The sequence below is a fragment of the Vespula pensylvanica genome, chromosome 2 (assembly GCF_014466175.1).
Source record: "Vespula pensylvanica isolate Volc-1 chromosome 2, ASM1446617v1, whole genome shotgun sequence".
NCBI lineage: Eukaryota > Metazoa > Arthropoda > Insecta > Hymenoptera > Vespidae > Vespula > Vespula pensylvanica.
This window is the reverse complement of record NC_057686.1, coordinates 6,504,181-6,521,528: the sequence shown is the minus strand read 5'-3', so window position 1 is coordinate 6,521,528 and position 17,348 is coordinate 6,504,181. Positions and strand designations below refer to the sequence as shown.

Genomic DNA, 17,348 nt, shown 5'->3' with positions numbered 1-17,348 from the left:
TTATGGTATTCTTTTTTTTTTTTTTTTTTTTTTAGTCGTTACTATACCACTGCTCCTTTTTTTTTCTTTGTAATCTTACATGCGAGATGAAAAAAAGAGCACAGTTTTTTTTTTTTTTTTTTTTTTTGTAATTTTACATGCGAGATGGAGAAAGAAAGCGGAATTCATCCATCTTTGATAATAATTAAAAGCTAAGAAAGAGGAAAGATGTAATAAAAAGCGACGATGATACACTTACGTACACACACACGCACGCACACATAAGTGTATAGAAGAACATTTTATAAGAAACAAATGGGAAATTAATTAACGACGTCTGAATTGGCTCGTTGTAGAATTAGAAAGTCGGATTAGCTCGTACATATTTCATGACGATTAATAATATCCCTTATGAACGAAAGTCAACGCTTTCACGCGAAGGAACGTAAAGCGCGAGCATGTTCTCTCTTATCTTTTATCATATCGATCATGGCCACGATATATGTATGCATGTAACTCGCGTGTGATCACTAGTTTCTCAGAGTAGTCAGTATTTTCAGTATCTTCGAGGCAGACAGATATACAGATAGACAGACAGACAGACAGATCAGACAGAGAGAAAGAGAGAGGAAGTGCGAAGATAACGCAAGAAATATTTCTTTTTTCTAATTAATTAATTATAAAAAAAAATTGAATATTATGAGTGTACAAGTGAGCAAGAGAATCTTGAACCTAATTTGATTATCATTCTCAATTAACGCGATGAATTAATTTAAAAAAAAAAAAAAAAAAAAAAAAAAAAAAAGACGAAAAAGAAAAAAAGAAAGAAAAAAAAAAGAAGAAAGAAAGGAAGGAACGAAAAGAAAAAACCAGAATAACGGAAGTTTCTTCTTGACGTTAACTTTGTCGTCATCATTGTGTAGTTGCGTGATTCATATGACACTTGTGACGCATACTCTCTACTGCAACTAGACACGTGCTTATACTTTGCAAACGTCATCTCTCGAAAGTGTAAAAAGACGTGAGAAGAGACGACGGATAGACGTTCGTTACGTTTTCAAGTGAGTGCGGGAGGAAAGGTGACTAGTGTTCGAGATCATCCTCTTCGTGAATCGCGAAGGAAAAAAGAAAAGATTGAAGCTTTTTTTTTTTTTTTAATATTCCAATTCTTTTCTTTTTTCTTTTTTTTTTTTTTTTACCTTTTCTTTTTATTTTCTTTTTTTTATCCTGATTAGAATTCATCATTCGTCTGCATATGAACAACGCTTGTTAATATTACGAAGCTATCTCTGCTTTCGAAACAGAGAGAAAAAGAGAGAGAGAGAGAGAGAGAGAGAGAAAAAAGGAGAAAGAGAGAGAAGGAAACATGTTCGTACAAGACGCCATTGTATTACGTATGTATTTTTCTTTTTCTTTTCCTTTTCCTTTTTCTTTTTCTTTTTTATTGTCATTTACATTTTATTCAATTTTATTCTATTTTTTTTTCATTTGTTTTATTTTTCGTTATTGCGATAAAACGAAAGATCGAGTAACGTGGCAAAAAAAAAGGAGAGGATAGTTTAAAAGAAAGAAAAGGGAAGCGAACGTTTTTAAGTAACTGTGATTTATTGAAATGTTTTATATTATACATATATAAATATATATAGATTATATATTGTAGAGAGAGAAAGAGAGAAAGAAGGAAAGAATGAGGAAAACCATTGAATGCGAGAGAGAGAGAGAGAGAGAGAGAGAGAGAGAAAAAGAGAAATAATATGAATTAATTTTTATGCATAATATTAGACAATGTTTCTTGGTGTCGCTGTAATTTATACGGAAGCGTAGAAATTTTCTAGATTTACATATCGATAGCATTAGCAGAGAGCGTCTATATTATTACTATTATTATTAATATTGTATTATTATCACTATTTGATCATTATTATAATTTGGACCTTTTGTTATATAGTTAACGATATTATCGAGATAAAAAAGCGTATGAAAGCGCAAACCGTTCGTTCCAGAATTGTTAATAGCTTGTAACGAGGAGCTCGTTATGTTTTTCTTTTTTTTTTGAATTAATATTATTAATATTATTTTATTATTATTATTATATTATATTATTATATTATATTATATTATATTATATTATATATTATATTATATTATATTATATTATATTATATTATATTATATTATATTATATTATATGAAAGATATTCGTAGACGCATGTTGTGTCGTAGAAGGGAAAAACTAACGAGAGAACTTATTCGTTTCTTTATTTTTCTTTTTTTTCTTTTTTCTTTTTTAATCTGTTTTCTTTTTTTTTTTTCTTTTTTTTTTTATCTAATACTACAAACACGCCAACCTCTTGCGAGGTGTTCCTATATACAATATACCTACCGTATACATATGTACTGCACTTTATGTCGAGCGCTTTTTGTAGAGATTCGTCGTCGTTAGCGATACATAGAAATTTGTTATTTTTGACTAAGTTTATTTAATTGTATTCAAACGTGTTTAACGTCCTGGTCGTTATCTTCGTCATATACGTTACATTTTTGTTTTTCCTATTTAGTGGATAGACGATATACTTGTCGGTTTGAAAAGAAAAAAAATTGTTTCTTTTTTTCTTTTCTTTTGTAATCAGGATTCGCTCGACGAAAGTGTAAGACTGTCCTGATAGTACGTGTTCATTTTTTTAGACTCCACAACGAGTATGTGGAGAATGCGATGCGTAGATGTATGTATCTTTGATATATACAATAATATTATGATTCCGAGATCAACGATGGGTCTTATAACCATGAGATATGCGAAGTAATAACATTTGTTAGTAAATAACAAGAAGAAGGGGAAGAAAGAAAAAAAAATTAAGAAACGAGAAATAAGTATGGAGAAAAAATTTGTGAGAAGAAAGAAAGAAAGGAAATAAAAAGATCGAGATATTCGTACTACGTGCATGTGGTGTATGCTGCTAAAGTGAAATTTTTTAAAAGCGAATTATCTCTTTCGTATTACGTTATTAAATAGGAAAGGAAAGAAATTAACAAACAATAATATATACATATAATAAATGAAATTTTGTTATACCGAAAATCGATGACGTCTAAAAGAATCAACGTGATGATAAATGGAATTAGCGCTGAGATGGGAGAAAGAGAGAGAGAGAGAGAGAGAAAGAAAGAGAGAAAGAAGAAAATATCTAAAATTCATTCGCTTATTTCGTTTCTCGACGATCGAGTCTCGCTCGTCGCACCAGTGTCTACGGTTACAATAATGTAATATCTAAGAATTTTTCTGAGATTGTACATATTATCTTTTTTACTATTAAACATTTTGAAAAGCGAACGTACTTGAGAATTTCTCGAAACGATTTTTCCCAAGTGCGATACGTACATGTAAAGATTAATTTTTATAGAGAATTAGTTGATTTTTACATATGCATGCAGATCTATATGTAAGACAAAAATCATTTAATTCGTTCCTTAAAAAAGAAATACACATTTGAAATGTCTAAGCCTACATATATACATATATGCATGAAAGTTAATTGACATGTACATATACATATATAAATATTTTAGTTATTCGACACATATAAATAAAATAAAAATCATTTAATATAGTTCCTTAAAAAGAAATGCACATTCAGAAAAAAAAATATATATATAAATATTTACACAATGTACATACGTATGTGCATTAAATTTAGTCGATTCACATTTATTTGATTTCATATACACAAATTTTATGGAGGAGTACGACACGTACGTATATAAGATAAATATCACTTAATTAGTTCCTCAAGAAAAACTACACATTTATAAATACATACAATATATATATATACACACACACACACACACACGAAATTGACAAAAATATAATTCATTATAAAAACGACACACGATCACGTGAATTCATAGCGTTTTATTTCTTTCAGCGAGTACAATGTACCGTCAATCTGTAAACTTCGTATATACAATGTCAACGTATAAACCATACGTATATACACATACACATACGCGCCTATTAAATGCTTAACCGTCACGTAACATAAAGATAGATAAATAGATAGATAGATAGATAGATAGGTAGATAGAGATAAAAGAAAAAAGAAGAAACAAAGTAGAGAGTAAATTACAGACTCCACGCAAAAGCCATTAATAATAACAATAACAACAATAATAATAATAATGATAACAATAATAACAAGACTTGAGCGATAATAAGGAAAATGTAGGGTGTTTTGTAGATGCGCGGTCGAAGGGTCGCCACGGAGTCGAGCTTGCGCGGAACGCGTTTCGTCCGCACTCCACCCGCCTCTCCGCGGAAGGAAGGAAGGAAGGAAGGAAGGAGGATCAGCAGAAAACTCGGAGCCTTCTCTCGAGCGTTTTGCGGACGGACGGATTCGCACGTTCGAACGCGAATGAGAATCGTTTTTTGTAAATACTTGGTTTCTTGTTTACAAGGAGCGTGTACAGTAAGCGTATTATCGTAAAATCTTTCGCGAATTTTATTTTATCAGAGACAAATTCGAAGAAGACTATTTTCTTTTTTCGCGTGTAATTAAAGCGAACGTAACGGTTGATCAAAAGTAAAGATCGAAAAATAAATAGGTAGAAGAAATTGGAGATAAATTGTTACAATTGTGAGCAAAGACGATGGGCCATCATCGACAGGTGCGTGAACCTTTCTTTCTTCGAATAACTCGCGTGGTGGAGCTGTAGGTATTTTTCTTCTATGTACATGTGTGACTCTTTTTTTCTTTCTCTCTTTCTCTCTACACATATATATATGTATCTATGTATGTATCTATGTACGTTTATGCATGTATATGTAATATTTGTCGTAGTAATAGTAGGTGTGACGGGAGGGCTGGAATACTCGACTCGACGCTTCTTCCCTCGTGTAGACTCACTCTCTTTCTTTCTCGCTCGAGAACGGACGAGTATATTCGATCGATCGTATAAGCAAAGCCGGATAGGACGATATCAAATGGTATGCTCGTGGAAAATTACTCGGGGAAATTACTTACTCAAACTTGTATCTTATCATTACAGCTTACTTTCGAATTTCATTCTCTTGTAAAATGCATCTGTTCATTTCTAAAAAATGGAATGTTCCTTTTATTTGCTTTTGTCTTTTCCCTTTTCTTTGTTTTCTTTTATGGGTGGGGTTGATAATAACTAGAACGATATCGTTAGAGTAAGAACGTAAGGGTAAAAATGTATTCTAATTTTTTTGTCTGGAAGTTAGGTTCTATACAGGGTTGAAATGATTACGTGGCTCACGAATGATTAGCATGATCGATCTGACGTGTTATCCATGTAAGATATTTGAAACGCGTGCATGCGAATTTTTACTTAGCCTTTCTAAATTCTAATTCTCTCTTGCTCTCTTTCCCTTTCTCTCTCTCTCTCTCTCTCTCTCTTTCTCTCTCTCTCTTTCTCTCTCTTTCTTCGTTCTTCTTTGCTTTCGTGTTTACGATCGAGTATATGCATGAATGATTTTCACGAATTTAGATCGCAACGATGATTAAAGTTTAGGAAGAAGAAAAGAATTTCTTTTCTTCTCTTTCCTTTTGTTAATTTTGTTTCTTGTATTGATTAATTTAATTATTTTAATTTCAATAATCTATCGCGATCTACGTAAAAGTTCTGTCCATTTTATTAACAAATTTTTTATTTATTTAAATAATAATCTTGATCATACATATATAAATTTATATCTAATTTAATATATAGATTATATATAATATATATAGAAATATATAGAAATGATATATTTATTTAATTAATTTTTATACGCTAAATTTAATACACACAGTAGATCTAATATTTAGAAAATAACAATTTATTGACAAGTTGTACAGTTTCATGAAATAATTAGCATTCTTTTTAAAATTTTGATAAAATCGAACGTTCAAACGATTAATTATCTCCAAAGCGTTTCCGATATCAGAGAGAAAGAGAAAGAGAAAGAGAAGGAGAGAGAGAGATACAAAAGGCTTAACGATACTCGGTATTCCGAGAGTTACTTATCATCAAAGAATAAGAAGTCGTTGAATTTCTTGAAAACGTAGACAATGTAGGTCACGAAGAGATATATACGTACAATACATATACATATGTACGTCCGAAAAAGCCTTTGAGTATCTCAACTTCACAGCACTCTAAAACACTTGGCACCGACCGTATCACCCTTCTTACCTTTCTTCATTCCAACCCTTATATTCACCCTCTCTATATCTTTGTCTCTTTCACTCTCTAATATAAGTATATATATACGTCTCTTAGATTTTTTTTCTATCTCTATCACTCGTACATACATACGTATACATACATACACATTTTTAATGTCCTTTCTCTCTCTCTTTCTTTTCTTACAGAGATACCAAATAATTAATTAATTCTTTTCGCTCTATCACTCTCTCGTATGCTTTCACGTATATAAACATTTTAATAACTTCTTTCTTTCTCTTTCTTCCTCACATAAAGATACACACGTATCTTACGTTTTTTCGTTCTATCTCTTTCGGTCTTATAATACCTAAATCTTGAATTTTTTATTCTGTTTCTCTTTCTTTCTCCTACTCATGCACGAACATATAAAAAATCGTTCATGTTTTCTTTCTGACTTTCACACAGAATACAGATAGATATACATTTCTATCGTTTTTCTTTTCATTTCAATTCTTTGCCACCTTCTTCTTTCTTACACTTTACCTGGTTCGCTGGTACACCGTGTCAGTTGCAACTGCGCAATGTCCGAAAACTAGCCAGAGGAGCACACCCTTCCGCAGTTGCAGTTCGCAAGACGGTCTCGTCGGATCGTGATCGTACTTTACGGTCAGTTTCAATTTTTAAAAGCTCGACGAGGACAATCGTTAAGAAAACGTTTGTTGAAGTTGTATTAACGACAATAAATTTATATTAGTTTATATAAGTGCTTTTTTTTTATGTTGGTTTGCATGTGGAAAGCGTTTCGCCGATAGAAACGCGGGCTGTTTAATTAGCGTATCGCAAAATGAAAGAGTCCAGACACGTGATCGATAACGATACACGTGAGCTTTCCTTCGAGAATCAATCGCGAGTAAAGGTACATTAGAAAAAAGAAAGAAAGGAATTTGTTAACTATTACTTGAAATTGCAATTTCATCTTTTCTTTCTTCCCTATTTCAAATTTCTTATTTCATTATTCAATATTTCAATTTCTTAATTCAATATATACATATATTTTATATAAAAGAATTGTGCATATATATAAAATATATATACATAATAAATGTAAAGACGTATGTATATAAAGTACATGTAGAGTGTAGAGTATTTAGTATTATAGAGTATATATATATATATATACACACTGTTATGAATATCCAGTAACATATGCCATCATAAAACTATACAAGGTACAGTAATAAATATAAAAATATACCACGTTACAAGTATACAGATATAGTAATCATATATATATATATATATACTATTATAACTAATCCAGTTATACACATCTATAAATTATAAATGATTAAAAATTTACCTTTATCCGTATACATAAAAACTATGCTTTCGATCAACTCGTGCTTTTAATCAAGTATAGTCAATAAACATATACATATACGCGCACGTGTACGTACATATACGAACTTCTACATGTGTATATATACATATATACAAAATAGACTTATACGTTGTATAAAGAGAATCGATCGATTATCATTGGAACACGTGTTTACGTTTACCGTTAATAAGATTTTGCTCGCCATAGTGATAGTAAACTTCTTCCGAGTACAAAAATTAAAAGAAGGAAAAAAGAGAAAGAGAGAAAGATAAAGTAAAGCTTATTTTTGTAAAAGAAACTCATTACTGTATATCTCTAGGTATCTATAGATACACATACACACTATACACACAAACAAATACCAACGTCCTTACTACGTTTTTACATTCTCACTACTTTCCTTTTTCATTCGTCATAACGAGCACCACCACTTAATTCCAATGTAACAACCGCTCAACAGAGATACGGGTGTCGACCTTCGGAAGGGTTGCCTCTTTTTCCTGCTCGACTACTAATAATTCGATTCAAGTGGTTATTTTATTTCCTTCTTTTCTTTCGTTCTCTCTGTTTTTTTTTGTCTTCTATTATAAACATAATATTCTATAATAAAAATACATATATCAACGAACTTACTTAAACACTTTGTCAAATTATCGGTTCGACGATTATAGTAAACAATAGTTAAAGGACGAAGTACTTAACGAGTGCGGAAGGATAAGTTCGATAAAGTGGAAAACATCACTTTCAATTTCACTAGTAATGATAGCAGCCCTTTGTCTAGGTCGAGAAGTATATAGACTCCTTCTCTTCCTTTATACACGCTTCTACGAGTCTCTAATTAATCGATACTTGGAACATTATTAATTTCCAGGTAAATTATGATACACGTGTCAGCAGAAAACGCGCACCGATACGACCGTGTAAAGCGCAAGGGTACCACCTTCCTAACGAGCCTCTTTAAATCGAGGAAGCTCAATTTAGGAATGAAGATCAACGAGGACGAAGAAATGGAACGTTCTCCTAGGATTGAGTCACCTGGTATGTTTTTATAAATTTATTTCATAAATTTATACAAGGATGGCCTATATAAATAAAAAAAGAAACAAATTTTTAATTTCCAGTCTCATAATTAACAAAATTTAACACACACATATATACATACATACATACATACATACATACATACATACATACATACATATACATATATATATATATATATATATATATATATAAGAAAAAAAAATGTAACAAACTTCTAATTCATCGAATACGTAATGAACGATAAAATTTTTCCTCGAAAAAGGTATTTAATGGGCTCTAATTATCCATTCAATGATGGTGGAGAGCCACTATTACCTAGTTCCATATTTTAGCTTGCATTACATAAATATTAATGACAAATAAAGTGAGAGAGAAGTTGTACTTCGTACTTTACTTTATCGGAGTACCAAATCAATGCAGTAAACGTATACACACACGCGTACATATATTATAAATACGTTCTCTATCTCATAAACGTTATATACACAAACCCATATACATATCAGATACACATCCAAAAGTATACAGGTTTCTATGTAGTTATATACGAAATGTAATATATGTACCTTCAGCCATTATCGCAAACACGTGCCGCCGAGGGGGAAACGAGAACGACAATGCCGTGTCGAGGATTCCGTCGACCTTGAGCGTCACTGCCGTTGCCGTCGACGTCGCTTGTCAACCCTCACCGTCACACTCTTTTTTGACCTCGACACCAGGTAGAACGCGAAACATCGATCAAGATATGGAGGCAATCAGGCTCAGTCGTCAAGACAATCCATATCTTCAGGTTCGAATTTTCTAAGGAATTCCACAATTTTTTTTTTATCATCACAATGATCATCATTATCAAAATATATACATACACACACACTCACACATTTTTATGTGGATAGATATAATACAATAATCAAGAAAAATAATTCTCGAAATTAAATATAGCAAAACACATGAAAATGCAAAAGTGCTAAGACATACAAATAATGTTAACTTACTAATAGTAATAGTATCAAAATTGCTAAGAAATAATAAGATCAAGAGATAGTTCATTTTTTTAAGTATCTTTTATTCTTATAACTATATTTTTTTTTTATTCTTTTCTTTATTTTTTCTCGTCTTCAGGTATTGGCCAGTCGTGAGAGTCTCGTCGAATCGATTGGAGAATCGGAATCGGACGATGCGAATCTTATGTCCCAGGCAAGTACTCGTAAAGATCTATATATATGTATGTATATATGTATGTATGTATGTATGTATATATGTATATATATATATATATAGTATTGAATGTAAGTATGTACGTACTTGAATGAAACATGCAGCTATTCGTATCAGATAGAACACCGTTGAAAGGAACGTCGATGTAGGTGATCTTGAAATCTCTGGAGAACTTTGTGACTGACCTATTTTTATTGAAATAAAGAGATAAAATATAATTGAGATAACGTTTTCGTCTCTACAATAAAAAAAAAAAAAAAAAAAAAACCAAAAAGAATAAAGGATACGAACAGATGTTTAACATTTTAATGAAGTAACTTTTATAGTTGAAATTTTAGTAAAACTGTAGAAAACATTTGCGCGTTTGTTACGTTTTGTTATTTTCTTTTTCTTCTTCTTCTTTTTTTTTCTAATTAAAAGTAACAAAGATTTATAACATAAACGCGGAAATGATTTTTAGGAGCTGTGTGACACGGACCCTTTGACCCTAGCCCAAGTACACGAGCATCTAGTGCGTAGTCCACCCCCAGCTTCTTGGCCACATTCTACAGCGTTCGATTTTTCCCGACATAATCAAAATTATGGAACACATAGGGGAAACGAGCAAGAGCTTTCGAGAAGCGAGCCTTCTACGGACATAAGAGGTAGGGTGAACAACAACTTAAAAAAAATAAATAAATAAATAAAATAAAATAAGAAAGAGATGAAACAAAATGTGATGAAAAAATATTCGATCGAATCTTCGTTAAATTTTTGACTGTGATTTTCTTTAAACATTTACATGCTTATCTTCGTTATTCTATTCTCTATAAATACGATACGATAAAGCTTTTGTTCGTATATATGTATTGACGTACATATATACATATATATATCATATAGAGATAGTATATCAGTATGATTCATTGTTCCAAAAAGAGATTAATTAATAATACGAAGAAAGTAAGGCTCTCTTTTCCTCCTTTTTATTATCGATCGATCTCGGGGATCGTTATCTCGTCTAAAAGTGGATCATCTAAAAACAGATTAAAACGTGGGGCGAGTCTTTGCCAAATGTCATCGAAATTTCATTGGATGACGCAAAAAGATACTTATCCATGACCTTCTACATGTATAGTTGTATTTTAGATAGAAAGTCTTTCTCCCTTTTGTCTCTCTCTTTCTCTTTCTCTCTTTTTCTTTCTTTTCTTTTTTTCATCGTGTTTTTATTTTTAAAATGAAATAAACGATTAGTCAATACGTCGATACGAACGATGTATCTTTCTCGACACCGTCTTGGGGTCATATTCCTCCCACTTTCATCCCTACCGCCCCCACCATCTCTCATCGCTACCTCTTCGATCGGTCTTACGCTTTTTCAAGCGAGATACCGTTCAAAGAAAAATATTCCGTTCTTAGTTCACTTTTTCTATCAGTTTCAGACTAAACGTTCGAACGTTTTCCTTTATCGGTCGTTCATTTTCATTTTTTTTTTTTTTTTTTTTTTTTTTTTTATCGAAGACGTTTATTATCTTTTTCTTTTCTTTTTTCTTCTCTTTTATTAACGTAAGAACGCGATCGTCATGGAATATAACTTTTATTCATAAATATAGAAAAAGAGAAAAAGAGAGACTTTTCGAGGATTATAAAAGAAAATAATAATAATTTATATTACAATTATTTATCATGTATAACTATATGTAACTTTCATACAAAGAGAAAGAGAGATACTTTTCGAAGATTATAAAAAATAACAAATTGATATAAAAATATAATAACTTTTGTATACTGAATAATAGTAATAATTCATAACACATTTATTTTCTATATATAATTGTATATAACTCTTATACAAAGAGACTCTTATACACTTCGAATATTAAAAATAATTGTTATTAGAATAATCAATAATATATTTATTTAATTTCTGTTTTTCTTGTTTTTTTTTTTTCATTTATTTCAGATCGACACTCGCATACTTTCTCATTGTTACATCCAACTCCGATAAGAAGCTTTTCGGAGGTACGTCGACTTCACAGATCAGCTGATGATAGTGTTCAATTGATGTCGAACGAATAAAATTGATCTGAAGATGATCGATTCATCAAGATCATGATTTTATTCAACAAATTCGACTTGTTTTACAAAATCCGAATTGTATTTTCGGATGTCATCGATCGAAGAAAAGGAAAAAAAGTGGAAGAAGAAGAAGAGTTGTGGAAATGAATAGAAATTTCTCATCGACTCTATTTCTACTATGAAAAATGCTTTCGAAGCATTAATAAGTCGATTGTAATCTTCTACTCTTTGCTAGTCATTATAGGAAATAACTGACCTAAATATTTTAGTTGTCCACATCATAATTATTATTTTCTTTCTTTTTTTTTTTTTTGTTTTTTGTTAAATACGATCTTTTCAAGATACATAATTATCATTAGATTTACTCAAAAAAATCAACTATCATCGCCTCAATGTCATTATATTTTTACTCGAACTTGAGATCGTAAGCCAAAATGTTATCCTTACTTTTTTTTGTTCTTAGGTACAATGGTACAATCTCGAGAAAAAAGAGAGAAAGAAAGAGAAAGTAAGAGAGAGAGAGAGAGAGAGTAAGAGAGAGAGAGAGAGAGAGAGAACGAGTAGACGTAAACAAAAATTTATTGAATCGTCGCAAAATAATCGTATTTAATGTCAATAATATCAAACGTATTTGCACATATACTTATATATTAAGTTTCTCTCTCCCGCTCTTTCTCTCTTTCTCTATCTATTTATCCATCTGTCTTTCTTTCTCTCGATAAATTTGCGCCTTAGATTATTATTATTTTCCAACGGTGAGATAAAAATTAGCTGTCGTCTTTTTCCTCGATAGCACTTTATAAATAAACTATACAAGCGATATTAGACATTTTTACGGTACAGGCGATTCCGTTATGTCGTTCAAGGACAACAATGATAAAACTTGTATCGTTCTTTTATTCTCATTAATTATTATTAATATCTATTATTATTATTATTATTATTATTATTATTATTATTATTATTATTATTATTATTATTAGTATTAGTATTATTATTATTATTATTATTATTGTCATTATCGGTGGAAGATTAATTAATTGTTTGAATGTTAGCCTAGGCAAGAATGATTTTTATGTTAGTTAATTAAAAAAAAAAAAAAAAAAAAAAAAAAAAATGAAAAAGAAAAAAAGAGAGAAAAATCAATCGAAAGAGTTAACACATTTCTTTCGTTGTTATCGTTGAAAATATTGTTCAGACGTTTTTAGCTGAAGCACAAGTTAGTTATATACATATATGTATATGTATGTAGAGAGAGAGAGAGAGAGAGAGAGAGAGAGAGAGAGGGAGAGAGAGAGGGAAAGAGAGAGAGAGAGAGAGAGAGAGAGAGAGAGAGAGAGAGAATGGAAGAGAGAGAAAAAGTTAATTACTAAATCATTTTTAACGTCTCATTGTTCTTACAAATGTTACGTTCACTGTCGCTAGTCAAGGATAATAATATATCACCGTTATATAATTTCAAGTATTAATTGAAGTTTAAATACATATGTTTTTGTTGTTAGAATTTTTCTGCTAGCAATAATAATCCATCGATCATAATTGATCAGATTTAACTATTACTGCACAAAACAAAACAAAAGAGAGCCTTCTTTATAAATTTTTTCTTTATAAATTTGTATGAAATGTTGAAACACTTGTCGAAAGTGAAAAAATTTAGATAAAATAAAAGAAAGAAAAAAAAATAAAGAAAAAGAAAAACACAAACACACATACACAAAGAAAAAATAAAGACATGTTTTATTCACGAAAGTGAAGCGTTTGTCTAAACTGTACAAATGATGTTGGAGTAATTTTCGTGATAATTTACATAACAATATATTAAAGTCATCTTTTGTAGAGTTGTAAGAAGAAAGTTGAAATTAAGATGAATTTGATATAAAAACTTTATGGTTGAATTTGATATGATTATTAACATCATTTTTCATAAAATCGAAAGAAGAAAACGTAGATTCAAATTCTACAAAATGTGAAAATACATAAAGATGAGAAACTTCGAAATTATTATAAAAAATTTTTCGATTCTCGATTGCCTTATTTTTTTCGTAGAAAATTTTTTTTATATGTAATATTGTTAGAAAAAAGAGAAAAGAAAAAGGAGATAAAGAGAAAAGAAAAAACCAGTTTGTTGATATTTCGAAAATATTTCTAATAGTCACGTAATTCTCAGCGATTACAAAATATTTTGTAGTATTTTATTTTTTTGTTTGTTTTTCTTGACAAGAAAGACCGTATATATAATATATATTTCGTGTAACTCATACGAGCACGTATCAGTCAATATCTCAACGCACAGATATCATTTATTTGTTCACGACTTAATTACGTTGTGCATAAATACATACATACATACATACATACATACATAGATACATATATACATACATACATACAAATATAAATAGTTTTTCTCCGTGAGAAACATTAACGGCCGTCTAACTCACGAAAGGCAAGAATTTTATTCAAGATGCGAATTAAGAAGAAAAAGAAAGAAAAAGGAAAACAAAAAGAAAAAAAAAACAAATAAATAAATATGGTGGCCGTGTTGAGGAGAAACTATGAGCGTTTTATTTTTATTTTTCTCATTTATTTAATTTGTTTAACAGAATATAATACAAAAGAAGACGAGGAAGAGAAAAAATATAATAATAAAAAAGATAAAACAAAGAAGAATTCGAAAACACGCGGAATCATAATGTCTTCCTTCGGACGGCCACTAAGGGAACGCCGTCTCATTTTTACGGCGTCATTTTAGCAGGGTTTATACAAATATTCGAAGTAGTATCACGTAAGATAAACAATATATATATATATACATATATATATATAATATGTGTATGTATATATATATATATATATATATATATAAATTAGAAAGTTCTATATTAGAAGTCCAATTGACTTGGCCATTAAGAATTGAGATTAATTATATTACATGCAATTTATTATAATACATATATATATAATATATGAACATATATTATGTATTTATATATATATATTATATTATATATATATATATATATATATATATACACACGGAAGGTGCAAGTTATGGGCTTACCGTATAGCGGTTTGCAGCTTACTATTCACATTACGAAAATAATTTTAGATACCGATTATGTGTTATTTTTTGATCGATCATAGTTTATTTCCTTTATTTTTGTTTTTGTTATTAGAAAAGAAAGAGATTGTTCGATATGCCTAATTGAATATGAACATGTATGTACATGTACTTATTACATTGATAGTTCCTGAAAGATTACAAAAGTATATCAGAGACATTATGATATTATCTAACACTGTACAGTGAGCCTTTAACTAGAGCTGTCCTGTATGAGAATAGGTGCATTAGAATTTTCAAGATAACTATAATCATTTTAAGGAGGATGACCGCTAGGAGATTATAAAACGACGAAGCGAGTTAAATAAACAGATTGATTTACCATAATTAGAGGATTTGAAGTTCGATGACGATACGTTGAAAATTTGATGAGATTAATATGTTATTTCAATACGATATAATATTTTATATGAGAACGAACCTGTTGGATTACCACGTTGATAACGTTGTTTTAAAGAAAATTGACCGAGTTTGTGTACGGTTATTTAAAGAAAAAAAGAAAAAAAAAAATTACCACTGTGTAAAGTTAGCGATCTTTGATAAAAGAAAAGCAAATATAGCTTGACTGATCTCCGAAACATTTACTCGCAAGAACACCGACGTCTGTTAATCTACATTATAGGCGAATGTTTTAAAGATAAGAATTTTATCTTACCGCTATCTAATGGCCTATACAAGCCTCCATTCCAATAGATAAGAATATATTGAAGAAAGAGGAAAGAAAGAGAAAATAGAAAAAATTAAATAAAAAAGAAAAAGATTATTCGTGTGTTCTGGGTGCTCGAAGTGCTCTATGTAATGAAGTTATTACAGTACACTAGATATTAATTTGCGCAGTTCAATTTCGAATTATATCCGTTGATGTAAATCGATCGATCAATCGATCGGTCGATCCATTAGCATCGACTTTACTGTATCATAATAATGTTCATGTAATCTCACATTCTGCAAACTTTTCCAATCATTGAAAAGAAAAAAAATGAGATATGCGCATAAATGTATGAACGCGTATTTGCACATACACACGCGCGTGCGCGCGCGCGCGATGATCGTTATGGCGTTTTTTGTGATTGCACTTTAAAATTACAATCTTTAGATGTGTATGTTGTTTTTCAATAAATATAAAATATATTTGCGTTACCGTAAAAAAATACACACATACACACACATAAACGAAGCCTTCACGTTTTACCGTTGTGTTTGTACGTTCATGTTTCCGAACGTATATAATAGTCAAAAAAAGAAAAAGAGATTCATCAAATGAAATAGTAAATCTATTAATTAGGCTCATCGTTAGTTGAAATTATTCGATATATATATATATATATATATATATATATATATATATATACATATATAGACATATATATATACATATACATATATATAATTTTAATTATATAGATATTAATAAATTTAACTAATTTAGATATTCCATTAGAAAGTTTCTTAGAAATATTTTCGATCACTTTTCTATAGTAAAAAATAGAAATATTCAACAATCGGTTTACAATGACCCTTCAAATTACGAAAGGACACATGTAGATACGTTATTGTTTTGTCTAACGAAATGAGGAAAAAAAAAAGAGAAACAAACAAGTGAAGGCACTGGCAGTCGCTTCAGTTTTTGTAAGTTCGTCTTTCTTTTGTCACAATGTTGTTGTCGTGTATATGAGAAAATCGTCAGTCAGATCTTTATCATTCTCCAGAGAAAGTGTCTCTCTCTAAGTTTCTGAGAATTTGTTTTTTCCGTCGATCGACATTCAACGACAATCTATCTCAATCATTCGGTCTTTCTAAAAAAAATTCGAAAGCAATTTCAAATTTCCCGCGATTTTCTTACATCAAAGATGTCTCTCAAGCGTATATTTCCTGAACGCGGCAGCTACAAGTAAGTTCACTGAAGCTTTTTTATAAGCTTGTCTTCGTTCATAATTCATTGCACGAGAAAGATAGAAAGAGAGAGAGAGAAGGAGAGAAAAAGAAAGGTAAAAAAAGGATAAATTTTGGATTTATACGATCAGAGTAACGACGCCAAACAATTCGATGCAAATGGCTGAGAACAGGAAGAAGACCGAATACGAGCAACCGAACGAAGTTCAGTCCCAAACAACGATGGCTACAGCGTCGGTAATCCCGTCCTCGTCATTATCGACTCTGTCATCAACGCCAATGTCACAAAATCGAAACATAGATTACGATGCAATCGAGATAGCACCATCAAATGCAAATATGGCTTTACATTGGGAAAATCAAAAAAGTCAAAGAAAAGTCGAATTTGATATCGACTCTGGGAGTCATTCGTCGAAGGACAACAAATGCGAGAATTGCCTTATTAATTGTCTTTATTATACGCATGAATGTTGTGATTGTGCCATT

General features: G+C 30.4%; 1 protein-coding gene across 6 annotated transcripts; it reads left to right on the top strand.

Moving 5' to 3' along the window:
* Positions 1 to 118: 118 nt before the first annotated feature.
* On the top strand, positions 119 to 12,491 carry LOC122637770. Of its 6 annotated transcripts, none has more exons than XM_043830120.1 (7): positions 119 to 1,040; positions 1,215 to 1,373; positions 8,400 to 8,566; positions 9,145 to 9,362; positions 9,695 to 9,769; positions 10,251 to 10,434; positions 11,733 to 12,491. In XM_043830120.1, exons 3-7 carry the CDS (start codon positions 8,407 to 8,409, stop codon positions 11,846 to 11,848), a joined length of 753 nt encoding a protein of 250 aa, XP_043686055.1. In that variant the 5' UTR covers positions 119 to 1,040; positions 1,215 to 1,373; positions 8,400 to 8,406; the 3' UTR covers positions 11,849 to 12,491. The 6 variants fall into 6 exon arrangements, with proteins under 6 accessions (XP_043686055.1, XP_043686052.1, XP_043686057.1 ...); XM_043830117.1 differs by having other exon boundaries at positions 119 to 1,058; XM_043830122.1 differs by lacking the exon at positions 1,215 to 1,373.
* The last annotated feature ends 4,857 nt before the right edge of the window (positions 12,492 to 17,348 follow it).